Genomic DNA, 25307 nt, shown 5'->3' on the forward strand with positions numbered 1-25307 from the left:
CACTTTCCTTAAAAAACATTCTAGATTTCACAATAAATGAGAAAACCACTAATGAGCACGTTCACATGGACGTATGAGAGATGTGGCGTTCACATTCATATCATCCCGTGGTAAACAGCAGCATCCAGTCACTGGTTACACACACACACACACACACACACACATCTGATGTTTACAACTCAATTCTGAAATCTTCCTCTGTAACGGTTAAATTAATTAGACCGGCTGGAAATGGAAAGGCGTCCGCTTTGGCTCATAGCGGCTCAGCGCGACTAAAAGCCAAATCGTCTTGTAGATTTGGCTTCAATCCACCTGATTGGCAGCGTATGGCCGAGGGACAGGTATTACAACCTGAGCTGTTAAATCACTCACATCAGAACAACATCGCTGTGACAGAACGCACTAAAAAGAAGAAAAAAACAAAAAACAAAAAAGAGAATAATAAAAAGAAGAACAAGGCAGGTGCTGTTGGAGAAGATGGGTTGTTAGGTTGGGATGAAGATGCACAGGTTGCCTGTTACATTGCATTTCCCAGCGTGTCGCCTTCAGCGCGATGCAGGGAGTTTCCCCAAACAGAGAGTAGGGTTAGGGTTAGGGTTAGGGTTAACCCTAACCCCTAACCCCTAACCCCTAACCCTAACCTAACCCCTAACCCTAACCATAACCTTAACCTTAACCTTAACCCCTAACTCTGCTGCTGTTTTGTTGTTTTGTTGTCTTGTTGTCTTGTTGTGTTGTTGTGTTGTTATCTTGTTGTGTTGTTGTGTTGTTGTGTTGTTGTGTTGTTGTTTTGTTGTTGTTGTCTTGTTTCATTGTCTTGTTGTCTTGTTGTTTCATTGTCTTGTTGTCTTGTTGTTTCATTGTCTTGTTGTCTTGTTGTCTTGTTGTTTTGTTGTCTTGTTGTTTCATTGTCTTGTTGTCTTGTTGTCTTGTTGTTTTGTTGTCTTGTTGTCTTGTTGTTTTGTTGTCTTGTTGTCTTGTTGTCTTGTTGTTGTGTTGTCTTGTTGTTTCATTGTCGTGTTGTCTTGTTGTTTTGTTGTCTTGTTGTTTTGTTGTTGTTGTCTTGTTGTTTCATTGTTTTGTTGTGTTGTTGTTTTGTTGTTGTCTTGTTGTCTTGTTGTTTTGTTGTCTTGTTGTCTTGTTGTTTTGTTGTGTTGTTGTTGTTGTCTTGTTGTTTTGTTGTTGTTGTCTTGTTGCTTCATTGTCTTGTTGTCTTGTTGTCTTGTTTTTTTGTTGTTTTGTTGTCTTGTTGTTTCATTGTCTTGTTGTCTTGTTGTCTTGTTTTTTTGTTGTTTTGTTGTCTTGTTGTTTTGTTGTGTTGTTGTCTTGTTGTCTTGTTGTGTTGTTGTTGTTGTCTTGTTGTTTTGTTGTTGTTGTCTTGTTGTTTCATTGTCTTGTTGTCTTGTTGTCTTGTTTTTTTGTTGTTTTGTTGTCTTGTTGTCTTGTTGTTTTGTTGTTGTTGTCTTGTTGTGTTGTTGTTTTGTTGTGTTGTTGTTTCGTTGTTTTGTTGTCTTGTTGTCTTGTTGTTTCGTTGTTTCGTTGTCTCGTTGTTTCGTTGTTTCGTTGTCTTGTTGTCTTGTTGTTTTGTTGTCTTGTTGTTTTGTTGTCTTGTTGTTTCGTTGTCTCGTTGTCTCGTTGTTTCGTTGTTTCGTTGTCTTGTTTTGCTGTTTTGTTGTCTTGGTGTCTTGTTTTGTTGTTTCACTGTCTTGTTGTCTTGTCGTTTTGTTGTCTTGTTGTTTTGTTGTCTTGTTGTTTCGTTGTCTCGTTGTTTCGTTGTTTCGTTGTCTTGTTTTGCTGTTTTGTTGTCTTGGTGTCTTGTTTTGTTGTTTCACTGTCTTGTTGTCTTGTCGTTTTGTTGTCTTGTTGTTTTGTTGTCTTGTTGTCTTGTTGTCTTGTTTTGTTGTCTTGTTGTCTTGTTGTTTTGTTGTTGTTGTCTTGTTGTGTTGTTGTTGTCTTGTTGTCTTGTTGTTGTTGTCTTGTTGTTCCCTGCAGACTCTGTGCCGGCTGCAGCTGGCCTCTCCAGCGCCTCTCCAGCGGCTCTGCAGGCTTTAAGCTCCTCTTCCTCTTCCTGTTCCTGTTCCCTCAGCCTGCGGCGGCGTGGCAGCTCATCAACATGACTGACAGGTGCCGGGTCAGGACCTGGGCTACCTGAGGGGGAGGAGGGCGCCTCTAACAACACATTTCCTGTCTGCAGCAGGAGAGTTGGATGTAGCTTTAAATGACTTTGCACAGCAGCGTCTGCAGACGGCGTGCAAAGTGAAGCCAGATGGTTGGGAGTCGGGCTCAGCGGCACAAACTGTGAGAGGCTCTCCGGCGTGGATCTGCTCTGCGATGTGGATTTGGACTGTGCAGCTTTATTATTGTTCTGTAAACACAAACTGAATATTCATTTTTGAAAGGTTTGTGGTCCTCGGTTTGCAGCAGCCATGTCCTCATTGCTTTAATTACAAATGACAAGATGAGGAAACTACATCCAGGCTAGCTGCAGGACGTGGAAAACTGGAAATGTCAAATATTATTCATTAACCAAAATCAAAGGGCTTCATTTTTGCCTATAAATGGTACCAAAGCGACTAAAATATGGATAAATATTGTTTAATTTTACCCTGTGTGTCAAGAGACCCCACATGTGGTTCTATCCCCAAGAAAAGCCCTGAGAATTTAAATTTACTACTTGATTTATTTACATGGACAGTGCACATTAGTCAGCATCACCGTCACATGCTAGAATTAACCCCAGTCATCCACAGTCCCTGGGTTATATGTATTTATAACAATAAATAATCAACACATAAAAATGTAGTTTTTAGTCATTTAAACCTCCAGATTTATTCTAAATCCTTAGAAAAATCCTGAAGAAGTCCAAATCTGAGACCTGCTGATCTGAGTGCTGCGTTTCATTATGACGTCAGATGTTACGCTCTAATTTGCATATCTTTGCATGGCAGACGTTGATAGGTTCCGCTCATCTGTGATGTCTGGCCTTGTGCTCGTGCATGCAGGGCACAGTGCCTGGCTCCAGGGCACTGAGGACAGGCTGCTCCCCGTAACTGGAGCAGTGGGAAAAGGTGCTGCGGTGGCAGATTTGGCTCCAGCACCTTCCAGCATCTGTGAAGTCAAAGTCAAGCTTCCAGGAGAAAATCCGTTTTTGAGTGGAGAGTCCATGCATGTTGGCCATAGTCTGACACTTAAAGCAGGAAAACAGCTTGTAGACGATCATAAAGCAAACTGATCTGATAATAAAGCAAACTGATCTGATAATAAAGCAAACTGTGATCTGATAATAAAGCAAACTGTGATCTGATAATAAAGCAAACTGTGATCTGATAATAAAGCAAAATGTGATCTGATAATAAAGCAAACTGTGATCTGATAATAAAGCAAAATGTGATCTGATAATAAAGCAGACTGTGATCTGATAATAAAGCAGACTAATAAAGACTGTGATCTGAATATGAGGTTTCTAGATCTTTCACTGCACCCTCAGATTAAAGCTGAACTGGCTCTGCCTCGAAGGACTTCCTACATTTTCTGCTACTACAGCATGGACGGCAGCCCAGCCCGTCCTCATGTGTTCCTGACTGAGTTAAAGAGGGAAACAGCTGGAAATCTGCCTGTCAGCCCCGGACGGGGGGGGGGGGGGGGGGCACGGAGCTGCTGAAACCGTGAAACTTCTAGGGTTTTACATTTCAAGAATTTGTATTCTCCTTAACATGCGGCTTTGCCATTTCACCAGCAGTCGCTCTTAATAAAGGGCGGCTGTGGCCGAGCCAGGCGGGGGAGAGGGGGGAGGCTGGAGGGGGAGGGAGGAGGGTCCCCCCCTCCCCCTCTCTGGAAGGGCTCCAGTGCAAACTGGTTGAAACAACATGGGAAACATGGTGTCAGCCCACGGGGAGAAGAAAGAATGGCGTCTGGCTTGTGGTTTCCCCAGAGCATGTTCACTCAGGATTTTCTCCCCCACCCCCTCCTCCCCCCTCCCCCCTCCCCCTTACCCCGTCTCATTCCAGGGGATCCCTTTCAAACTCGCTCCTCCGAGGGAACCGCTGCTGCCAAATCTGCTCGCACTCATAGTAAACATATGAACACATGTACATTCTGCAGGCCTAATCTGCTTACACACACACACACACACACACACACACACACACACACACACACACACACACACACACACACACATTAGCAGCCTGGGCTCTCATTTATCATCCATGAGTGGAAAAGCTTCTAAATTCACTACCACAAGCAAAATTTAGACTCTTCAAAGTTGAAGAAAGTTGGTATTTCAGTCATTTTCCTCGCTAAGCGCCACTCTGTTCTAAACCCCCCACGCGTCCACATTTACGCCCTTTAATGACCATTTATGGTAATCCCTCTGAGCGCTGCCAGGGAGCGCCGCTGGTCAGATTCAGCGTGGAGAAGTCAAGAGGAAACTAAAAGAACTGAAAGACAATGAAACGGAGCTTTCGATCACGGAAATGGAGGCGAAACAGAACATTGTTTTTGGCTCTCTGTGAAAAAAGTGCTTGATTTGAGGACAAGGCCCCCCCCCCATAACAAATCCTACACAAAAGACAGCAATGAGCGCAACAAGGCAGAGGCCAGTTGGACCACTATCGATTATGTTAAAACAGAATTAAGAAGCATAACAGCATCAGTCGCCAATAGTTTGTTAGTTTTTCCGATAAAAACACCCGTTAAAATTACGCCGAGCTGTGATGATCAGCTGATCACTTAACGAGCTGCTGTCTTAATTTGACCGGCCTCTCACCTCCGCTCGGTGTCAGTGAAACACAGAGAAACTCATGTGCCTGGAAACGGAACGAGTGCACATAAATTAGGTAAATAATCCTCGTGCCCCCCGGGACAATGGTGGAGGAAACACCACCTCTGCTCTTGTCACTGTCAGCATTTTAACTGTGAAGGATGGTTGTTAATCCACTTCCCAGGACACGTATCAGCAGCCGGGGGTCCCGGAGGTCTGGACTCACAAAACGACATGAGGCTTTGTGGAGAGGCTGGTCATGGCGTTCATCTGCAACGTGGCTGAGGTCTGTGCTCTCTGTTGTTGTTATTGTTTGTCACCATAGATGGTTGACAAGTAACTGGATCTTTATTGGATCTTTTGGTTGTGAACATTAGACGTGTCATGGAGGACAGAAGTCGTCATAACAACACAAATTAATAAAGACTCCACGTTTGATCAGACTGAAGTTGGGCTCCACGTCAGACCCACCAAAGCCTTTGCACAGATTAGGGGGTGAGGTCACCTCGTGCAAAAGGAGCGATTTAAAAAGATAATGGATGTTCCTGGATGCATTTCCACTGCAGTAATCCTCCTGATGTTGGGACCTTGGCAATACCAAGGCCCAGGAGCCAATGCAGTGTAAGTAACGCTCTGGATTAAAATCTTAATCTGGACCATCTGATTATGCCCAAAGATAAAAAATGCTTTAACGAGTGATAGCAATGCTTTAGATGAGCCCATCCTAATCGTATAATGCTCATTTTTTGGCTTGCTGTGGCTTTATTCTCTTGACTTTATGTAATAGGCTTGAGCTCAAGAGAAAAGGGATGTGGGTGTGTTTGGTTTATTTTGGCAAAGAGTTTCTGTGTTTTGTGTTTTTGCAGTTAAAGAGGAGCTCTGGCTCATACTGTACCTGATGCAGGTCACAATACCAAATCTAGGTTTTTGTTCCTGCCGCTGTGGTGATGAAAACAAGCCGACAGCGCAAGGTCACACATGGTTTTCACTTTATAAATGTTTTCTCTGAATCTTAGACAACCGGCTTCCAGATAAAATGAGACTTTTGGGAAAACTTTTGTAGCAGCAACAAGAGAAAAACAAACAAACACAAAAATACTCTGAACGCTAAAATATGAATACGAACAACCCACACATATATATATATATATATATATATATGGTATGAGAGCAAAGAGTGTGGATTTACTTACACATGATATTGCCAGCCTTGATTACTTACTTAAATATTTGTTGTAAATTTGAAATATCATAAGAATAATAGAACAATTCAACACATTCTATCATCCCCAACCCAGGAACCACATATGAAATTTAACTTGATATCTGGGACATTTATTTAACTGTCAGTTGTTCCAGTTAAACAAACAAATAAATAAATAAGCAGAATAAAATCGGTGGAACCGTTATGAAAATTTGCAATACATTCATACATACATTCATACATATATACATATATATATATAATTACAGGAGATAAGGGAAGCTGAAGAATGACGATATGTGAATTTACAGAAATCAGTTCTTGATGCAGCACACACAGATTAAGATAAGCTTGTGGCAGAGCAGGTTAAGGCTGTGGAGGCTTACAGTGGAAATAAAGGCTGGTTTTATGATGCAGCGGTCAGCCAGCCACACCTGGGCAGGTCTGCAGCCGCAGCCTGCCAGGCAGCAGCCACACCTGGGCAGGTCTGCAGCCGCAGCCTGCCAGGCAGCCCGGGCATGAAGCAGCCACACCTGGGCAGGTCTGCTGTGGCTGCCTACACTGACACCTTACAGGAAAAACCTACAACAACAAACACTGTGAGGATGTCTGACCGTCCACAAACAAGAACCTCATTTGTAACACAGATGCCCCGCTGGGCCTGCTGGTGGCGCTAGAGGGAATGACGTGGGGTAACCAAAATTACCTAGATTCATCAATTTCCATGTTAATGTCAAAAACTTTATCAGGAAAAAACAGCGCTCCAAGGCGGACAGCCAACTGTAGACACTAGAAAAACAGAATTATTTCACTATACACATTAAAACATGGCGTCTCGGCCTGTCTGTTCTCTTGGGCCTCACACAGACGAACCAACACAGCAAACAGAAAAGCACAGACCTTTTCTTCTCAGACGATGACGGAGCTGATAGACCAGGATTTGATTGTCTCAGAGCCAAACTGTTTTTTAATATGAGTGAGTTTGCCTGTTGGTGGCGCTAGCGTGAACATCACAGGGTTATCAAAATGGACAGATTTCATCCTCTAGCCAGCAGGACATTCATGGCGTTCCAACAAATAAATTTGGGGATATGGCGCTCGGGACCAGCTGAGCGACACGGTGATGCTCGGGCCCATAAAGCTTCCTGACCCGTCTGCATGTTGACTGCAGAGCAACGCCTGAGGCTCCAGCTGGCATCTCAGAGCCTGTCAGGGGTTTGAGTGTTACTCTGACCAACGAAGGAAAGCACCAATCGATAGGAGTTTAACAATTCATTCAAATTATACGGGTGCAAGGATTAACTCATTGGTTACACTGCGAAATCCAACAACACAAGTCTCACTTTGTCAGCTGACATTAGTCTAAAATGGGTTTTGTCAAAATATCCGTACTTGGGGTCTGGTGGTCTTTCTAAAGCAGCTGCATTTAATCCACTTGATATGAACCCATACCTTAATACCACTTTGAATACAGCTTTAATTAGGACTGAACATATCCCACAATTCATTAGGTTTTATGCAAAAACTTTGTATGCAGAAAGGAAGAAGCATTAATTCAGCAGCAACGTACATTAGGTCATTGTATTGATGGGAAATATGCCATATATAAAATGCAAGTCTGATCTAATTATCTGTTCTGTTCTATTGTTTTAATGTTTGGCCTTTAATTCACATATTTATTGAGAAAAAGGACTCTCTTTGTATCAGTTTGGGATCATAAAAACCAGTGGCCATTGCTGCAACTGGAAAAATCTTCCTTTTTCTCCCCGTCCTTAATGTGCTTGGACAAAACTTCCAAACACTCAGTCTTCAGGCAGGCTTTGGCCACTTCCTGCAAATATGCATCTCAACTTACATAAACCTGAGTAGCAAATATGCCTTACATAGTGTGTTGCAAATATTATATGAGTTATTTAGTGTCTCATGGTGGTCTAAATGCTGTTTCTCAGGCTTTTCTCCACTGACTTCACATGATTCAAGTAAACAAAGAGTCATGCTGGAAGAAGTAGACAGAGGAGGGAAGAAATAGTCCAACCACCCCAAGCCAATCCTTGGATTGCTCTCCTATGTCAGCAATGCCCCAACCCCCCTCAGAAAACTATGTAATATCCACTAACAGCATCTGGTTTTTATTTCCAGAGACTCCCAGAGGTTTTCAGGTCACTAATATTAACTGTTTCACGTAAAGACCCCAGAGTTCAGCCAGAGTGCTGGGAGGGGAGGGCTTTCCTCCTCTGCTGAGGAGCTACTTTAGCAGTGATGATGTAGTGTGGCCCTCCTGATGGATGAGGCTCTGGGGACTGAAGGGGGGAGAATGCCAAGGCCAAGGGACCCTGGAGGCTCCACCTCTCCAGTGGAGAGATGAACCTGAAACTTTGTTGGGGGGGAAGGGCAGTTCTAGAAAAATATTCATGGGGTGGCAAGAGGGTGGCGTGGAGACCTTAAGGGGTGATAGATAGATAGATAGATAGATAGATAAGAACACTGGTCATTACTATGGGTGCAAATGGGGGGGGCTGTACAGCCTGACAAACAGCCTGAGACGTCTTTTGTTCTGGCTTCTCTGGAACTAGTAATCCCTCTTGTTTTGGATCTTCCTAGTTTGTCTTTGTAGCAAACAGAAACCAGGCTAAATCCCTTTATCCTTGTGTCTTAGGTCACAGCTGACGATTCACTTCCTTGTATACCATGGGCAAACTTCAGAAATACTAAATGCCTGGATTAGCACGGGATGATTCATCAAGTGCCAAAGTAGTCATATCCTGTTATATTCAAAATTAGCTGTACTTACAAACAGACGTTCATTTGCTGTACCACGCCCAGTTTACTGTAACGGGTCACCAGCGGTGCTTCCAAAGCTAAAGTTGGACATATCCTTTTTGACAGGCTGACAGAAAACAAAGCAAATCACCACTTTTTGTTTTTTGCTTTGAAATGATGTGAATGGCTGCCCTGCTGGTGGGCGGGACCTAATTATGGTCATGTTGATCCGTTTACCTTTCAACACTTGACTCCAAAGCAATAAACAGTATCTCATAATCTACTGGGCACCATGAAATTTGATGAGCACATTCACGCTCCTTAGAGGATGAACCCTGTCAATTTTGGTACATTTTGAAATTTAGGAAATTTCATGACCCCGCCCCCTGCCGCCAGCCGTCAGCAAGTGGTGCAAAAGTCATGTTTTCTTCAAGAGCAGTGTTTGATTCACCTTCCTTTGACGTGCAATAAATATATGTCACGAAGACCTACGTAAGCTTAAAAATACAGTGAACTATTCCTCAAATACAACTGTGGATAAACTGAGTTTTTAAGTATTTTCCCTCAAGTACATTCCTGGTTATGACAGCCAACTGAGTCAAAATCTGCCTGAGGAAGTGAGGCTCCAGGCCGTGCATCCACATGATTCACAGCTTTATTCAGAAATACTGATTGGACTACCCCCGGCTTTTGAAAAAATATGCTCATACCATGTATGTACTGTGAAAATGTAAGTTCATAGACAGAGTGTGATTCTTTTCTAACACCAAGTCTCCTGCTTCCATGATTTGACAGCAATTAAAATGCTTCTTCCACACATTAAGCAGCAAACTGGCAGCATCAACGTAGCAAAAATGCAACCAGCATCTTCCTGCCTAGACGGGGTTCATACAGGTTTCAAAAGACTAGTTTAAGACTTTAAGAACTTTTCAGTGCTACCTGGAATTCACTAATTTATACATCAGAATGAAGAAAGAACGATGACAGAACCAACCATCTGTTATCACACAGCTGGTTATTTTTATTAGCCGTGAACAGTTTTTGCCCTTGGAGGCTGAAATACGGCAAACCTTCTAGAAAGATGCATACCCAGAGGAGCGCGGATACCCGACCTGAGCCCGTCGGGATCCACTGGGATCCGACCAGTCAGGTCAGGTTCCGACAAAAAATTAGAAATTATTTACGGATTCGGGTCGGCTATTTCAAGTGGTAAATGTAACCTCGCGATGGAGGCCACACCCCCTTCGTGACTCTGTGGTAAGCACTTGTGCGAGTCATCACTGGACTAAGCAGAGTTCCTAGTTGGTTTGTTTGCTGTAGACATCATAGCGTTGTGATTTAGCGCTGCCCCTGAACTTTAGCCAATGAAACACCTCAACGGCAGGAGGCTAACGGTTAGCATTGGGATCCAGCCAGCATGATAAAGACGAGAAGAAGACAGCACCACTATTGTTTACTACAGTTTAGCCGTTTAACTCAGCTCAAGCCTTTAAGTGTGCACATGTCAAAGCTTTCTCTCCGGACACGCCGACACCCTGCCAGCCGCTGGGCGGAGCGCTGACCGGCCCCATCGCAGCCGGCGGGACAGCGGCCGTCCTCTGTGGTCCCTCGGGTGTCGTGGGCCCGTGGATGCTACGGCTCTGCATGTCCACATGCAGTCTAGACATGCCAGAGCTCGGTAATCAATTCAGCCGTGTTAATAATTCATTGGAGGAAGGAGAGCGGAAAATTTTATCATGTTGCGGGTGGTCTGGGACAGCCTCGCAGTTCAGGCCGAGGGCAGAAGCCAGCCGAGAGGAGCTGAGGCGGGACATCCAGCGCGGGGCCAAACAGCTGAAACAGCAGAGCGCAGCACTCTGCGCCTCCATATTTAATGCATTCTCTGCCGGCCTGACAAGAGTGACTGAGGTAAACATGGATGCTTAGTGACAGCTCGTTGGACAGCAGGGCCAAGACACTGAAATAGCAGCCGCTGCCGGTGCTGCTGAGCACGGAGCCTCGCAGGCCGGACCTGGGACGCTCCGGGAGCCACAGTCAATACCGTACACACACACGTACAATACAATACATGTAAATACACAGAATTACAGTCCTGATCTGACATCAAACACCTGTGACGGGGTAATTCAGGGGAATTTCAGTGTCCACTTCCCTCCCGTCCCTGTGCCATTTAAAGGACCACACCGGTGATTTGGATTTGGCCCATTAACTTCAAGTTCCCTACATTTTCCAGTGCAACTATTTTGCAAATCATGTGGAGGTAATAAAGGTTTTACAACATAATTTATATTCAAAATCTGAATTTTCAATCTGATTTTGTCTTTCAAACACCCACCTTATAATGTTCTGCTTCTTCGTCTAGCAAAGTCATCACCATTCATAAACCGCAGAACTAATAAATCACTGTATGTCTGGTATTTTCCAGCAGTTAAGTAACTGTAATGGGATTTAGATCTAAATTCACAAGAAAAAATTACAACTATGCTGTGTTCAGAGAATCAGCAAACAACATGGAAAGGGTTAGGGTTAGTTGATTTTGTTGTGACTTTAAAGTCAAAATTAAATGGCATTTTGAGACCATCGTGTTTATTTAATTTGAAGCATTTCCTGTGGAAACAGAACGTTGGGTAGGGCCTGTGCAACAACTAGGAAGGAAGTGAATAAAATCAAATTCTTCAAAATGGATGAACTCCTCCTTTAAAGTACGGCTGGTATCCTTGTTTTCAGAAGTAGAGATACAAGGCCTTCATCTGACAGTAGTTAGTTATGCACACAGTTATTAAGACACACACACACACACACACACACACACACTGACAGGACTGGTGGAGATGGAGCCTTCTTGCCCCTGAGAAATAATTCTGGCCCAGAAACCCTGAAAGTCCCCAAATGTTATGCGGGACTTCATAAATATCCAGCTTTCCAGTGCAATTATGAAATCCCAGGGCAGACAGGGAAAAAAGAAGAAGCAGCTCTAACTAAATTTGGACAAGGACATGCAAATGCCTGTCTTGTTTGGGGTCTTGTTAACAAGCTTGTTGAGGTTTTGAAGTGGCACCAATCTGGCTGGGGAAATCGATTTGGGACAGAGTTATATTTAGTGATATATGAGTGTGTGTGTGAGTGTGTGTGTGTGTGTGTGTGTGTGTGTTGGGGTTGGAGAGGTGGGGGGGGGGTTGACACAGCACAGTCTGCTGAGCCTTAGTTCTTTCATTTCTGCATGGAGAAGTTGGCTAAATTTAGTTTGCGAGGCAGTCGGCTGCCATGTGACGCGCTGCAGCTCCGAGTCTGGGCGGCGTCGGTGTCACTCTCAGGTGCTGCTGAGCCACACACACACACACACACACACACACACACACACACACACACACACACACACAGCCCTGCATCATCTGGCTTTCATGTTACGCTCTCTGCTCGTGTTGCTGTGCAGTGACGGTCCATGAGCAGCCCTTTGAAGCCACACATGCACACTTTCATTTCTCACTTTATTTCTTTTTGTATTTTTTTTTTTATATATATATAAATTATACATTTAATTGTAATAAATAATCATTCTTATTTTTTTATTTTTAGGTCATTTTCTTGTAATTTTTTAAAACAAACTTTTGGGGATTTTTGTGGTAATTTCATGGCAATATTCTTGTAATTTAATTTAAATATATATAATTGTAATAATTGATAATGATTATGAAAAGCTTTCTTTTAATTTCTTTCAACCATATTTTGCTGGGAATGTTTTAGTAATTTTTTTTGTTTGTTTGTTTTTTGTTTGTTGTTTGTTTGTTTGTTTGTTTTGGTCATTTTCTGGTCTTTTTTTTTCTTGAAACTTTTAACCAGTTTCTCAGTTTTTGCCAAATTCCAAGCCTTTTTTTTTTTTTTTTCTTATCATTACTATTGAACAACACATGTAAATATACACGTGTTGTTTTTGTTTGTTGCTTTTTCTTGTGTTAACTTTTATTTTACTTTGTTTTTGTGACTCATGTTAATTTTTTTGCTTATTTGCTAATTGTCCTTTTGCATGTTTTTGACACAGCCGGCTCGTCCCCCAGCAGCGGCTCGGGGATGACAGGGTTAAAAAACGCGAGCCAAAGCCTCGGCTCTGTCTGCCACATCGTAAATATCAGCCTGACACGCCTGCTGCCAACAGCAGGTCAACACAAGATTGAATCCCGGGGAGGGGCGGCAGCTCAAATCTCCACGGCGACATCACTTCCTCCTTTAATCTCCATATGTTGACATGAAAACCGCTGGACCACACACAGAGCCGCATGCCTCTGCTGCAAGCTCACCTGCAGCCGGCCGGGGATCTGCAGCCGGGGATCTGCAGCCGGCCGGGGATCTGCAGCCGGCCGGGGACCTGCAGCCGGGGACCTGCAGCCGGGGACCTGCAGCCGGGGATCTGCAGCCAGCCGGGGATCTGCAGCCGGGGATCTGCAGCCGGCCGGGGATCTGCAGCCGGCCAGGGACCTGCAGCCGGGGATCTGCAGCCGGCCGGGGACCTGCAGCCGGCCGGGGATCTGCAGCCAGCCGGGGATCTGCAGCCGGGGATCTGCAGCCGGGGATCTGCAGCCGGCCGGGGATCTGCAGCCGGGGATCTGCAGCCAGGGATCTGCAGCCGGCCGGGGACCTGCAGCCGGCTGGGGATCTGCAGCCGGCTGGGGATCTGCAGCCGGCCGGGGACCTGCAGCCGGCTGGGGATCTGCAGCCGGCTGGGGATCTGCAGCTGGGGATCTGCAGCCGGCTGGGGATCTGCAGCGCTCGCAAAACAGGACCGTCGCTCTCAGCACATCCGGCCAAGAGTGTCTTCTCCACAAAATGGATCATATCAGTCAATATCAATCATTATTTCAAGCCATAGATCAAATTATTGTGTTTCTGAGGGGGAGGTGAAGAAGTTAAGGTTCAAAATTGTCTTTATTTTCAGACTCTGTCAAGGCAGACAGACGGCTAAACACACCTGACGCAGAATCAGAGTCTGTCCGTCCTGGGGAGGGATCCCTCCTCTGCTGCTCCCCTGAGGTTTCTTCCTATTTTCTCCCTGTTAAAGGTTTTTTTTTTTTTTAGGGAGTTGTTCCTCATCTGATGTGAGGGTCTAAGGACAGAGGAGGTTGTATTTCCTGTAAAGCCCTTTGACACAAATTTGTAATTTGTGATTCTGGGCTATATAAATAAAAATAATTGAATTGAATTGAATTGAATGGTTTGGCAACAGCCGGCTTTCCACTGTCCAGGCGTGCCGGTGCTGCCAAGGCCTGCTGTGTTTCCACTGGGACTTCACCAGAACCCAGATCTGAGGCGGAGTTAAGGCTCAGAAATGGGGAGACGGTGCAGCTGATATCCCTTCATTTTTGGGTCAAACACCCACCTTACAATGTTCTGCTTCTGCGGCTAACAAAGCTGTCGCCGTTCATAAACCACACAGCTGATAATTGGCTGTGGAAAGCAAACATTTCCTCAGGGACTATTTTCCCCATCAGGAGCTTGTATCACTCCGCCTCATTTCGAAAAAGTCCTGAAAAGCCAACAGTGCTGCTGCTTTTAGGAAAACTCATGTGGAGGACTTTATTGGGCTGATGGAAAACTGGAGTGAAGAAAGTGTGAAGGCTCTGAAAGTTCCTGTTCATATCGTAGTGGAATGAATGGAGGAAAGGGAGGAGGAGTGATATCAGAGTCCTAAAATATGACTGGAAAAGATTATAGATTATAGCAGAAATATGAAGTTGACACTTTTTTCGATACACGCAGCAAACTTCAAAATTCACGGGTGTTGTCCCGTCAGTGCAGCATATAAAACAGCCGAGAGCCAACACTACTACCCAGCACGAAAACATCCGTGAGTCATGCTTTTTCCTGCTTTCAGACCTGCTAATGTGATGAGAAAAAATAAAACACCAACGACTGTATTCAACGCCTTTCAAAGTCTGGAACCAGGTCTTCTAAAGGACCTGCAGCCACACCGACCCTCCACCTCCAGACCGCCTGTGACCTCCACCGGCTGACGGAGCAAAAAGCCTCGCAGATCGCAGGAAAAATCAGTGGGAGCGGGGCTGAACAGCAGCACACACACATGTTGGCCTGCTGCTTTCACACACACACACACACACACACACACACACACACAGCTACTGCTAACACAAACCAGACGCAGCAGCCTTACAGACACAACAGCACAGTTTGAATGAACAGCTGGGACAACTTCCTACATCGCTGGCAAGAAACACACACACACACACACACACACACCTCCCAGTGTCCTCACTGAGCTGCTCAAAAACATAATCAAGTAAAGTTGCACAATATTTTCTATAAAGTTACTAATAACCCTCTCTAAAAAGGAATTAGATCATTAATAACTAATTTTGCATTTCTTTCTAAACCCTGGATCAAGAACATAGACACCTCAGACAGAGCCTCGTGTCCGTTTTCTGCACTCACTTCATCTGTGTTTGTGTTTTTAAATAGTTATAGTTTAAATAAAGTTTAAATAGTTATAGTTTAAATAGTTATAGTTTAAATAGTTAAAGTTTAAATAGTTATTTTAAAATCACAAGGATAAGACATGCACTCTGTGATGAGGAAAAATAAGTCAGCTTTAACAGCTGAGCATATTTACAGTGCAGACGTTGTCGGTGACTCTCAGGGAAAAACACCAACAAAAGACAGAATAATCTTTCATTTATTGTAATCGTGATAAACTGTTCAATAAAGACTTTAAAATTGACTTTATCCATATCAGAGCCATGTTGGTGCTTCTCCACTGTGTGATGGAGCCGATGTTCTGGAGGAGGTATGTGGAGGTCTACAGGTATGTAAGGGGGGGTGGGTGGGGGTTGGGGGGGTACATGGTATCCTGTTGCCCCCACTGGCCTGGGCGGCTTTTAACAGTTTCCTCATTCAAACCATCCAACTGAGAGAAAAGAGGAACTCTGGATGACCTCAGAGGGAGATGTTTTAGCCTTCCATGTGATATTCTTGCAGATTTATGTCATTTCATGCCAAATGGCCAAATGTAGTTCAGTGTGCAGCTGCAGGATTCAGGCGGTGTGCATGCAGCGGCTGCAGGATTCAGATGGTGTGCATGCGGCTGCAGGATTCAGGCGGTGTGCATGCGGCTGCAGGATTCAGACGGTCTGCATGCGGCTGCAGGATTCAGACGGTCTGCATGCGGCTGCAGGATTCAGACGGTCTGCATGCGGCTGCAGGATTCAGACGGTGTGCATGCAGCTGCAGGATTCAGATGGTCTGCATGCGGCTGCAGGATTCAGATGGTCTGCATGCGGCTGCAGGATTCAGACGGTGTGCATGCAGCTGCAGGATTCAGACGGTCTGCATGCGGCTGCAGGATTCAGACGGTGTGCATGCAGCTGCAGGATTCAGACGGTCTGCATGCGGCTGCAGGATTCAGACGGTCTGCATGCGGCTGCAGGATTCAGACGGTGTGCATGCAGCTGCAGGATTCAGATGGTCTGCATGCGGCTGCAGGATTCAGATGGTCTGCATGCGGCTGCAGGATTCAGACGGTGTGCATGCAGCGGCTGCAAACCTCCTCAGAGAAGCTGCTGATGATTCATGGGATATGAGTTCAGACAGCGGCGCTGAGACGCTCTATTTATGTCCATTTGATGCCTTCGCTAAGTGACTCTGTTTATATGTACTTACATTTATATTTAGCTCATATTTCTTCTTCGGTCATCCATTTAAGTGAGCAATCAATAATAAGTAACACGTAAATGTAAGTGCATATCTGTAAGTCATGCAGACTCTTTAATGCCGTAGTTCTCCTTCATTGGTTGCATACAGTTATGATCTCACAAATGCTTACATTCTATTTTTTGAGTCTTTCTCACATTTATTGTTTGTATGAAAATGCTGATTTTCAGTTGAAGCTGCTCAAATGCCACTTATATTTTACAGGAAATTATCCTTTAGTTCAGAGATACATAACTACTCAACTCGACATGCAGCAGGAGGTTATTTTATTTTACCCAGGACACTCTCTCAACGTATGGTATGATACAGCTATGAAGGAGTGGAATGCCCTTCCCAGTTATGTTACACTACAAAGAAACAGGGTCAGTTTTAAAGTGAAACTAAGAGATTATTATTTAGATCATAATTTTGATCAGTAGTGTAGATTTGGAAATTGGGTCCTGGCATCTTCGTGTGACGTGATGCACAGCAATTGCCTTGTTTTATTTTGTATTGATTCAATGTAAGAGCGGGTAATGTTCATGCTTGGTGTTCATCTAGGATGTTTTGTGTGTATGTGTATGTGTATGTATTAAGTATGTGTCTTGTGTATGTGCTCCTGTTTTTTTTTTATATATCTTAAGTATGTGTGGTAAACAGTGGGTTTGTATTGTCACTTATGAAAATGAAAAGACCCCAGGGAGAATAGCTGATGCTCTGCAAAAGCTAATGAGGATCTTAATAAACTCAAACTCAAACTCAAATTCTCAAGAGAAGAAGTAAAGTATAAGAAAATAGAAAGAAATAGCAAATATAAAAATATGTGCCTTATAATTTTTTTAAAAAAGAATGTGCGTTATGTGTATTCGCTCTCAATGTGTGCATTAATCCTACAAAATATTACAACATTAAATACAGAAATGAGAAACGGTGCATATGTAAAAAAAAAAAAAAAAAAAGAAAGTATGTTAAAGATAGTGGGGGATGGGCGTTTTCGATATTCACAGGGAAATATTGAACAGTGTTTCAGCCGCCTCACATGTTCTGCACACTGAAGGCAGCACATGTGTACTTCACAAAAAACTATGCATTATGGGTGAAGTAGCCCTTTAATAATTAATAATCCATGCTAGTGAGAACATCATGATGGCACGCAGTTCCCCAACTTCTGTAATTCTGACCTACATGTGAGGAGCCTCTTGTTGATGCTCATAATTTATAACCACGACCTTCCAGCAAACTTCAGTGAAGAGGAGCCCCCCCCCCCCCCCCCCCCCCCCCCCCCCCCCCCCCCCCCCCCCCCCCCCCCCCGCTGCCAGGCCTCAGCTCAGAGCTACAGAACGGAAAAACTCACATCTTCAGACTGTACATCCAAAAAATAATAAAAAAAAAAGGTTTTGGGCTTTGCTCTGTTAACCAGCACACAGGAATCACACCAACGAGGATCTGCTTTGTAAATCACCGAGCTGCGATGTCTTGGCGTTCCCTTTGTGGCCTTGGGAGAAATTATTTTCACCGTAGACGCCGTGTTGTCAGAATTATTTAGCTGAAACTCTGACGTCCCAGTGTCCATGAACGCAGCATCGCTGTAGTTGTGTCTCCTCTCTGTTTTTGCCGCCTGAGAAAAGTCGCCATCGCACTTCACCTTCATGTCTCAAACTGTTTGAGCTTCAGCGAAAAGAAACAGGATGAATGTCCAGTTAATAATCTGTTTTCTTCTCCTTTATAAAGTTTATTACGGAAAATCACGTTTGGAAACCGCGTCCCTGTGTTTTTTCAAAGGATTTAAAGCTAGATTTTGATCGCTGGCCTTCATACTCACTCCCTCTCATACACACACACAGTGTGTGTGTGTGTGTGTGTGTGTGTGTGTGTGTGTGTGTGTGTGTGATGAAGTGTGTGTGTGATGAAGGCCTGTTTGACAACACATTCAACAAAGTCTCCTGGGAGGAAACAGCAGCACAGAGGAAAAAACTGCACCACTCAAATCTCCCTGAACTGGGAGTCGCCCAGCTCATCCTGGTCCCAGCATCAGCCCGCTCACATGCAGCCGTGTGTTTGATGCTGGGCGTGACCGGGACGCTGCCGGGACACCTTTCCAGGCCAAACCCCCGGGTCATCGCTCGCTCGCCTCTGGGCGGTGCGGCGTGACAAGGCAACATTCACCTCTCAGAAAACACCGAGCCAAACGTGAACAGAGGCGTTCTGTTCCTGTGGCTGCGCTCGGCCGGGATATTTACACACACACACACACACACACACACACACACACACCAAAACATGTGGAAAAATAAAGGCTTTGTTAGTTTTTCTGCACACGAGAGGAGCGCCTTGGCTCCGCTGCTTGAAATATTGTCTTTCCTCCGACGGCCTCGGACTGATATGAAGCCAGGAGACGCTCTGGTGCCCCTTAAAGGACTATACCACTGATTTTCAGTGTGAGGCCCATTCACTGTAATTTTGCAAATCACACACGGGCGCTAAAGATTTCACGACATATAATCAAAACCCCTCTGTTTTCAAAATTAAAATTTTTGGTTGAACCTTTTGATTTTTGGTCAACCAGTATGTGTTTTTCAATGGCCGATGGTAATGACATTATGTTTGTTTGTTTGTTGTTTACATTTGATAAAATACAACAATTTAATAATAATAATAAACGAGACAGAAAATTGCTGAACATTTATTTATTTAACACTAAAGTTATTGTCTGCACTTTACTGTTAACTTGCTTACACCGTAACCATTCACTTACGCATTGTCATATTCTGTGTTTTATTCATTTATTTATTCATTTGGTTGATTTTTCATTTCTCCTTTTGTTTTCATATAATGTTATTACTGCTCTTATTTTGACACTGAGTTTTATCTTTTTGTTATGGGTCTTTTTCACAGTGGGACTTGTTTTATTGTTTTACTGTGTAAAGCACCTCGTGTTCCACGTGTTTGTACAGAAAGTGATATTTAAATAAAGTCGGGCTGATTGTCTGCAGTGCCTCTACTTTAAATTTAAAACTGTATCAACTAAATAAATGTCCACAGGGAATCAAAAACCTAAACTAAACTAAAATAACCAAACATATGAATGAAATATAAATCAAATCTCACTGCACTTTACCGAAGCCTTTATCCGCTGGCATTGTTCTGCACACAGGTTTTGTTTGTTGTCTGGTGAGAGAAGATATCAGCTGATCGTGATATTATATATATATTAAATATCGTCTGTCTCTCGTTATAATGTTTTGCTCAACGTTCAGAAGCACTCAGCTGATGATCGGCTGTGGGAAGCAGAGGGAGTGTTTTGTTCACACCTTCCAAATCTGAAAAAGTCCTGAACAGCCAACAGTGCTGCTGCTTTTAGGAAAACTCATGTGGAGGACTTTATTGGGCTGATGGAAAACTGGAGTGAAGAAAGTGTGAAGGCTCTGAAAGTTCATGTTCATATCGTAGTGGAATGAATGGAGGAAAGGGAGGAGGAGTGATGTGGCAGCTCTGAAAGCCCACTGCTCGCTCTGGGACGAGAGCAGAGGAACGTGAAGGAGAACCTGCAGAGGAACGTGACGTTTACGTTTTGAAAATATTAAACTAAACATGAAAAACTCGTTTTATGAACGGCCTTCCCAAAAAATTGACTTAATTTGTACTTTTAGGTATTTAGCAGTAAATGTGTGGGAACTGGTGGTGTCCATAAAAATGGCATTAAAGTGACCCTAAATACATACACCAAAATGAAAAAGACAAATCACACACACACACACACACACACACACACACACACACACACACACACACACGTTGTTACTGCTTGGTGTTTATCATATTCTGTTTTTAAATCTTGAGTCCTCCCACTATATTTCTGTAGAAGTGGATGAAACATACCATACCCACATGCAGTATCCACGCATCATTCATCCCTAACCCTAACCCTGTAACCCATCATTCACAACATCAGTCTGCAATGAGCCTGCAGGCCAGAGACCCCCCCACCCCCACCCCCCCACTGCTCGCTGCCAACAGTCCCGGGACGTCAGGAAACTGAGCAGCGGCTTGGACGGTGGCCATCGTCTCTTTGGTCGCCAAGCCCCATTACTCAATCAAACCAATTTAATCAAAAGAGCCGTTGCTTTTGTGGAGCGAGTGAGAGGGAGATGAGTGGAAGTCAGAGATCCCTCCCCTCTCCTCCCGTCTGGACTCAAACCCCCGGACAAGTTACTCAGGCCGATACTGACTCTTCATGTAGTCCAGTTTCTGCCTGTCCAAGAGGGTCCGACGTCTCCTGTCCTCACAGACCAAAGGCAACGCAGTCTCAGACATTAAACTGGTTTTGTACCATGACCACCTGGGAATAATCCAATCCAAGGGCCGGCTTTACTAAACAACTCCAGTGTCAATGCAATCATGTAATTACATCGCGACTAACGTGAATGAATGTCCTGCGGCGATGAAATCAACAGGCAGGCCAAGGCCTCAACAAACAAGGAGCGAGTCAACACACAACAGAAAATAGCAGCGCTGCATCATTCACTCCCGGCTCGCAGGCATTCAGCGACTACATCATCAACATGCTGCTGTTAATGAGCCGGGGCAGGTACCGGCCCCACAGACCATCTCAGGAAACCCTAACTCTGTTCATTTGTCAGGAGAGGAGAAATGAGTTAAAGGCTGTAAAATTATATGAAATACGCCTTCTCCCATGTGGAAAATTTACATTTCACATGTGAAATGACCATTTTCACATGTGACTGACAATATTCACACGTGAACTAACATTTTCATGTGAAAAGAAAAAAATATTACACATGAACTTCAACTTTTCACATGTGAAAACTGTAAATCACATGTGAAAAGAAAACAATGCACATATGAATTTGAACTTTTCACATGTGTAAATTGTAAATCACATGTGAAAAGAAAACAATGTCACATGTGAACATGAACTTTTCACATGTGATTTGCTTCTGACATGTTATTTAGTTTTCACATGTGAAAAGAAAACATGTCACATGTGAGCTAGATATTTTCACATGAATTCCTATTTTCACATAACTGGGATTGTGCACATGTGAAAATTGGTCACACAAACTCGTGTGGAATTAGAATTTCCACATGTGAAAACAACATGAAATCACATGTGAAATTAACCACATGTGATTTTGGAACACATATACATATGTTTTTCACTTTGTTTTTTCACATGTGAACTAATTAGGTCACGTGTGTTTGTAGATCACATAGTTCCAACACCACATGTGGATTATTCCACTTGTGATTTCACATGTGATTTTTCTGTAAGGGGACACTGTGCTTAGCATTATGCCACTGGATTCAAGAAAACTGTTGCAACCTCATTCATTTTCTTTAAGAAAATTTTTAAAACGCAGTGCTCCATGCATGCTTGCTGAGATGAACAGGCCTACCTCCTTGCATGGAAGCCGCAGAACGTCACAAAGCGGTTTAAAATGCGTCAAGTTTTCATGTCTTCACGTGAGCTGCAGCCTCCGTTCTATCACAGGCTCACATCTCTCCAATTACAACAACCGCTACCACAATCACCGAACGCAAAGCGATGAACAATGCATGGAATATTAAAAACATGCAAAAGAAATCACACAATAACAGCATATGTCTTGACCTGAACAGTTGTACTCAATTCTTTCCCTGTGAAAAGGTGAGTTCACGGCAGAAACAAGTCACTCCTGATGGAGGTGAGGTCAGATGGGGTTCATGTGCCTGTGATGCCGCAGTCTGAACACCAGAGTAGATTTAAAGTCCCACATGTGGCTTTTGTTAAGGGTTTTGTGAATAAGCATATGAAAATGTTGAGCGAAAAAAAAGCTAAGATTGGAAGATGACAGGGAAACTACAGAGCTGAGGTCCTGCTGAATTTATTCTCGACATAGAACAGATTAAATATTTTATTAAATCGTAACAACAAACCTAAAGAGTCATAATACTGATTTGGACAGAACTGCTGCAGAAACCTATGGGACAAAATAAATGTAACGATAGCCTAACTTAAGATCTGAGAGAGATAGATAGATAGATAGATAGATAGATAGATAGATAGATAGATAGATAGATAGATAGAAATAAAAAATAAACCATACAATAACTGGGGGGCAAAATCAGCAATCTGTCTCTCTTAGTGCATTTTAAAGCACTTAACACGTGACCTTTCCAAAATGAAAGGTTAGAAATTGTAATCCACCCTCTCCTCCTCATGAACACTTTGCACATTCAATCCCATGGAGTTTTAATCTGCCCTCCCTTTATTAAAGATGATGCTTCCCACATGCAAAAAAAAAAAAAAATCTGAAGTATCACTGAGCTGTGGATGCCAGGCTGGTCATTAACAAACCACAACTTACTGAGATGATATCACAGCTATGGAGGCACACATTTAAAAATTAAAAAAAAAAAACAAACAAACAAAAAAAAGTTTAAAAAAAAAAAATCTTTAAATGACTGTGCAGTGCAACAGGAAGGAAAGGGAATTACATTTACACTGCATTTGGATGCATGTGTACTCGTTTAGGTGAGAAACTGGTTTCTTACAAAAGAAAAAAGAAAAGAAAAGAAAGTACATCCTCATGTGTCAGAGCAACTTTTGAAATTCTGGATTTTGAAAAAACAAATTAGGGGGAATTCGTTTTGCTTTCAGAGGGAAAACAGTGCATGAGAGCATCAGAATCAGAAATACTTTATTGATCCTTGAGGGGTCATTGGGCCAGTTTCTCTGCTCAGTTTTCAAGAGGAGAATTAAATTATTAGGAAATAGAAAGAAATGAAACACATAAATACGTGCCCTTTCAGCAAAGTGGATTCCTGCACTTTTGGGTTTGTAAATTCAGTCTGATTTCCTCTGCAGCTCTCCTGTTTGTGACAGCAGCGAGGAAACTCAGATTTACACTTTGGACTCCGTTAAAGAGCCGCATCTCCACAGAGCAGCGCACACACACACGGCTTTGCATGGGGAGAAATGAAAAGTAAGCAGTTTGTCACTAAGGCAGCTCTTCTTCCATCCTGGCTAAAAAAAAAAAAAAAGAAAGAAAGAAAGAAAGAAAGAAAGAAAGAAAGAAAGAAAGAAAGAAAGAAAGAAAAAGGCGAAATGAAACAGACAGCCAGCCTCACAAAACAAATAAGTCGAAGCTAAAATGAGCCTGAGTCGGTGCTCCAGCAAACACCCAGCAATCAGCAGCACTTTTCTCTCATTTTAAAAAAAGTGGTTAGTCGCAAGACATTGGAAAATAAATGATCAGCTTCAGAGCAAGACAGCAGTCCCAGACCCCTCAAAGCTCTGCTCTCTCAGGCTTTACTCAGGAAATAAAGGCAGTTTGGACCGAAGGTTTCCCACAAACGGAGCCAAGTGACAGGAGCGGCCGCCCGGGCAGCACCGCCCGCCCGGCCGGGCAGCGCCGCTCCGCCCGGGCAGCTCCGCCCGGCCGCCCCGCTAACTCTCTCTCTGCTCTTGAACACATTTGGGTCCACAAACGGCTCGGCAGCGCTGAGCGGCGTCTCAGAGCCTCCCTGCCGAGCGGAGGAAACTCCGGCTCCTTCCAGCATCACTCTCCCTGCTCCACCACATCCCGACTTTGATGCCTCAATTGCCATGGCGACCGCTTCCCGCCGCCATGTTGTCTGATCAATGGCAATTGAACAAAGAGGATCAATTTCCGATCAGCGACACTGGCGCTTTAATCAATGGGAGCGGGAGGGCTCCGACGGCGGCTCCGTGCCCCGGAGCGTGTTCCGGGGCGAGCCCGCCGCCACACCGCCGTCCCCCGCGTGTCGCTTCCCGACAGCACGAAGCAAGAGTAAGGGAAAGGGCTGACCTGCAGCTGCTGTAAATCAAAGCGCCTCCAATATTGAACCATCGATCCCGCATTGGCCGCCATCTTGAGACATATTGAGACGGACTGAGGCTGATAGAGAGCGCGAGGGGGCTGGGGTTCAGCGGGGCGGGAGGGGCGGGAGGAGGAAAACCCGGAGCGGATCCGCGGAGCCCAGTAACCGGCTGCGGAGCCGGCGCGGAGCGGACTGATCGATAGCGAGCACGGAGCCCGAGCGGCAGAGTGACCGGGGTGAGGGCGACTCCTCCGACAGAGAAAACACGGAGCGAGTCCTCCACCTGGGAGAGGAAGCAAACCATCATCATCATCATCAGTAGCATCATCATCATCATCTGGTGGATGGCGACCAGTGGGATACACAAGTATTTTATTTTTAAAAGACTTTATCCCTATAGCTAATACAGAGAAAGCCATTTTTGGCCTTAATATTTTTTTCTTTTATTTTATTTTTGCCAGATCAAATTGCCCGTTTTTCATGTCCACACCCACTTTCACTCAGACTATTATTTTTCAAATTTTATTTATGTATTTATTTAATTTCATGTAATTTTATTTTATTTTATTGGATCACTATCTAGATCTCTATGTTGATTATTCATGACAAAGGCAAAAATAGCCTACAACATCTAGTGAAAAGTAGAATTTACCCCTCTCTTATCTCACACACCCCCAAGCTCTATCCTTGACCTCTGGCTCCTAAAGTTAAAAAAAAGGAAAGGAAAGGAAAGGGAAAAAAGAATGAAAGAAAAGAAAGAAAAAGAGCAAAAAGGGTACAAATGCACTTATAAATGCAATAAGCAGTATGTACAATGAATATGAGACTGAAATGAATTACAGAATGCAGATGCAAAAGAAAATAAACATAAACAACATACACCCACACATATGCATGTATACATACATATATACACAGACATGCAGATAAAAGAAAAAAAAACATGTAAAGGCTCAATTTAGGAAGGAACTTTAATAAGGAACAACGAAACTGAGCAGCGGTCCTCCTGACGGTGCATTCACACAAAACTGCCATTAAAAA

General features: G+C 43.8%; 1 protein-coding gene across 1 annotated transcript in view; it reads right to left on the minus strand.

The window, feature by feature from the left end:
* The window catches only part of LOC115372049 (homeobox protein cut-like 1), a 148096-nt gene extending 123765 nt beyond the window's left edge, over positions 1 to 24331 (minus strand). The window contains exon 1 of the mRNA XM_030069749.1: positions 24254 to 24331. Coding sequence (XP_029925609.1) covers positions 24254 to 24316 — 63 coding nt within the window. The 5' untranslated portion in view covers positions 24317 to 24331. The remainder of the gene's footprint in view (positions 1 to 24253) is intronic.
* Between the last annotated feature and the right edge of the window lie 976 nt (positions 24332 to 25307).

Source organism: Myripristis murdjan, chromosome 14, assembly GCF_902150065.1.
Source record: "Myripristis murdjan chromosome 14, fMyrMur1.1, whole genome shotgun sequence".
Lineage (NCBI taxonomy): Eukaryota > Metazoa > Chordata > Actinopteri > Holocentriformes > Holocentridae > Myripristis > Myripristis murdjan.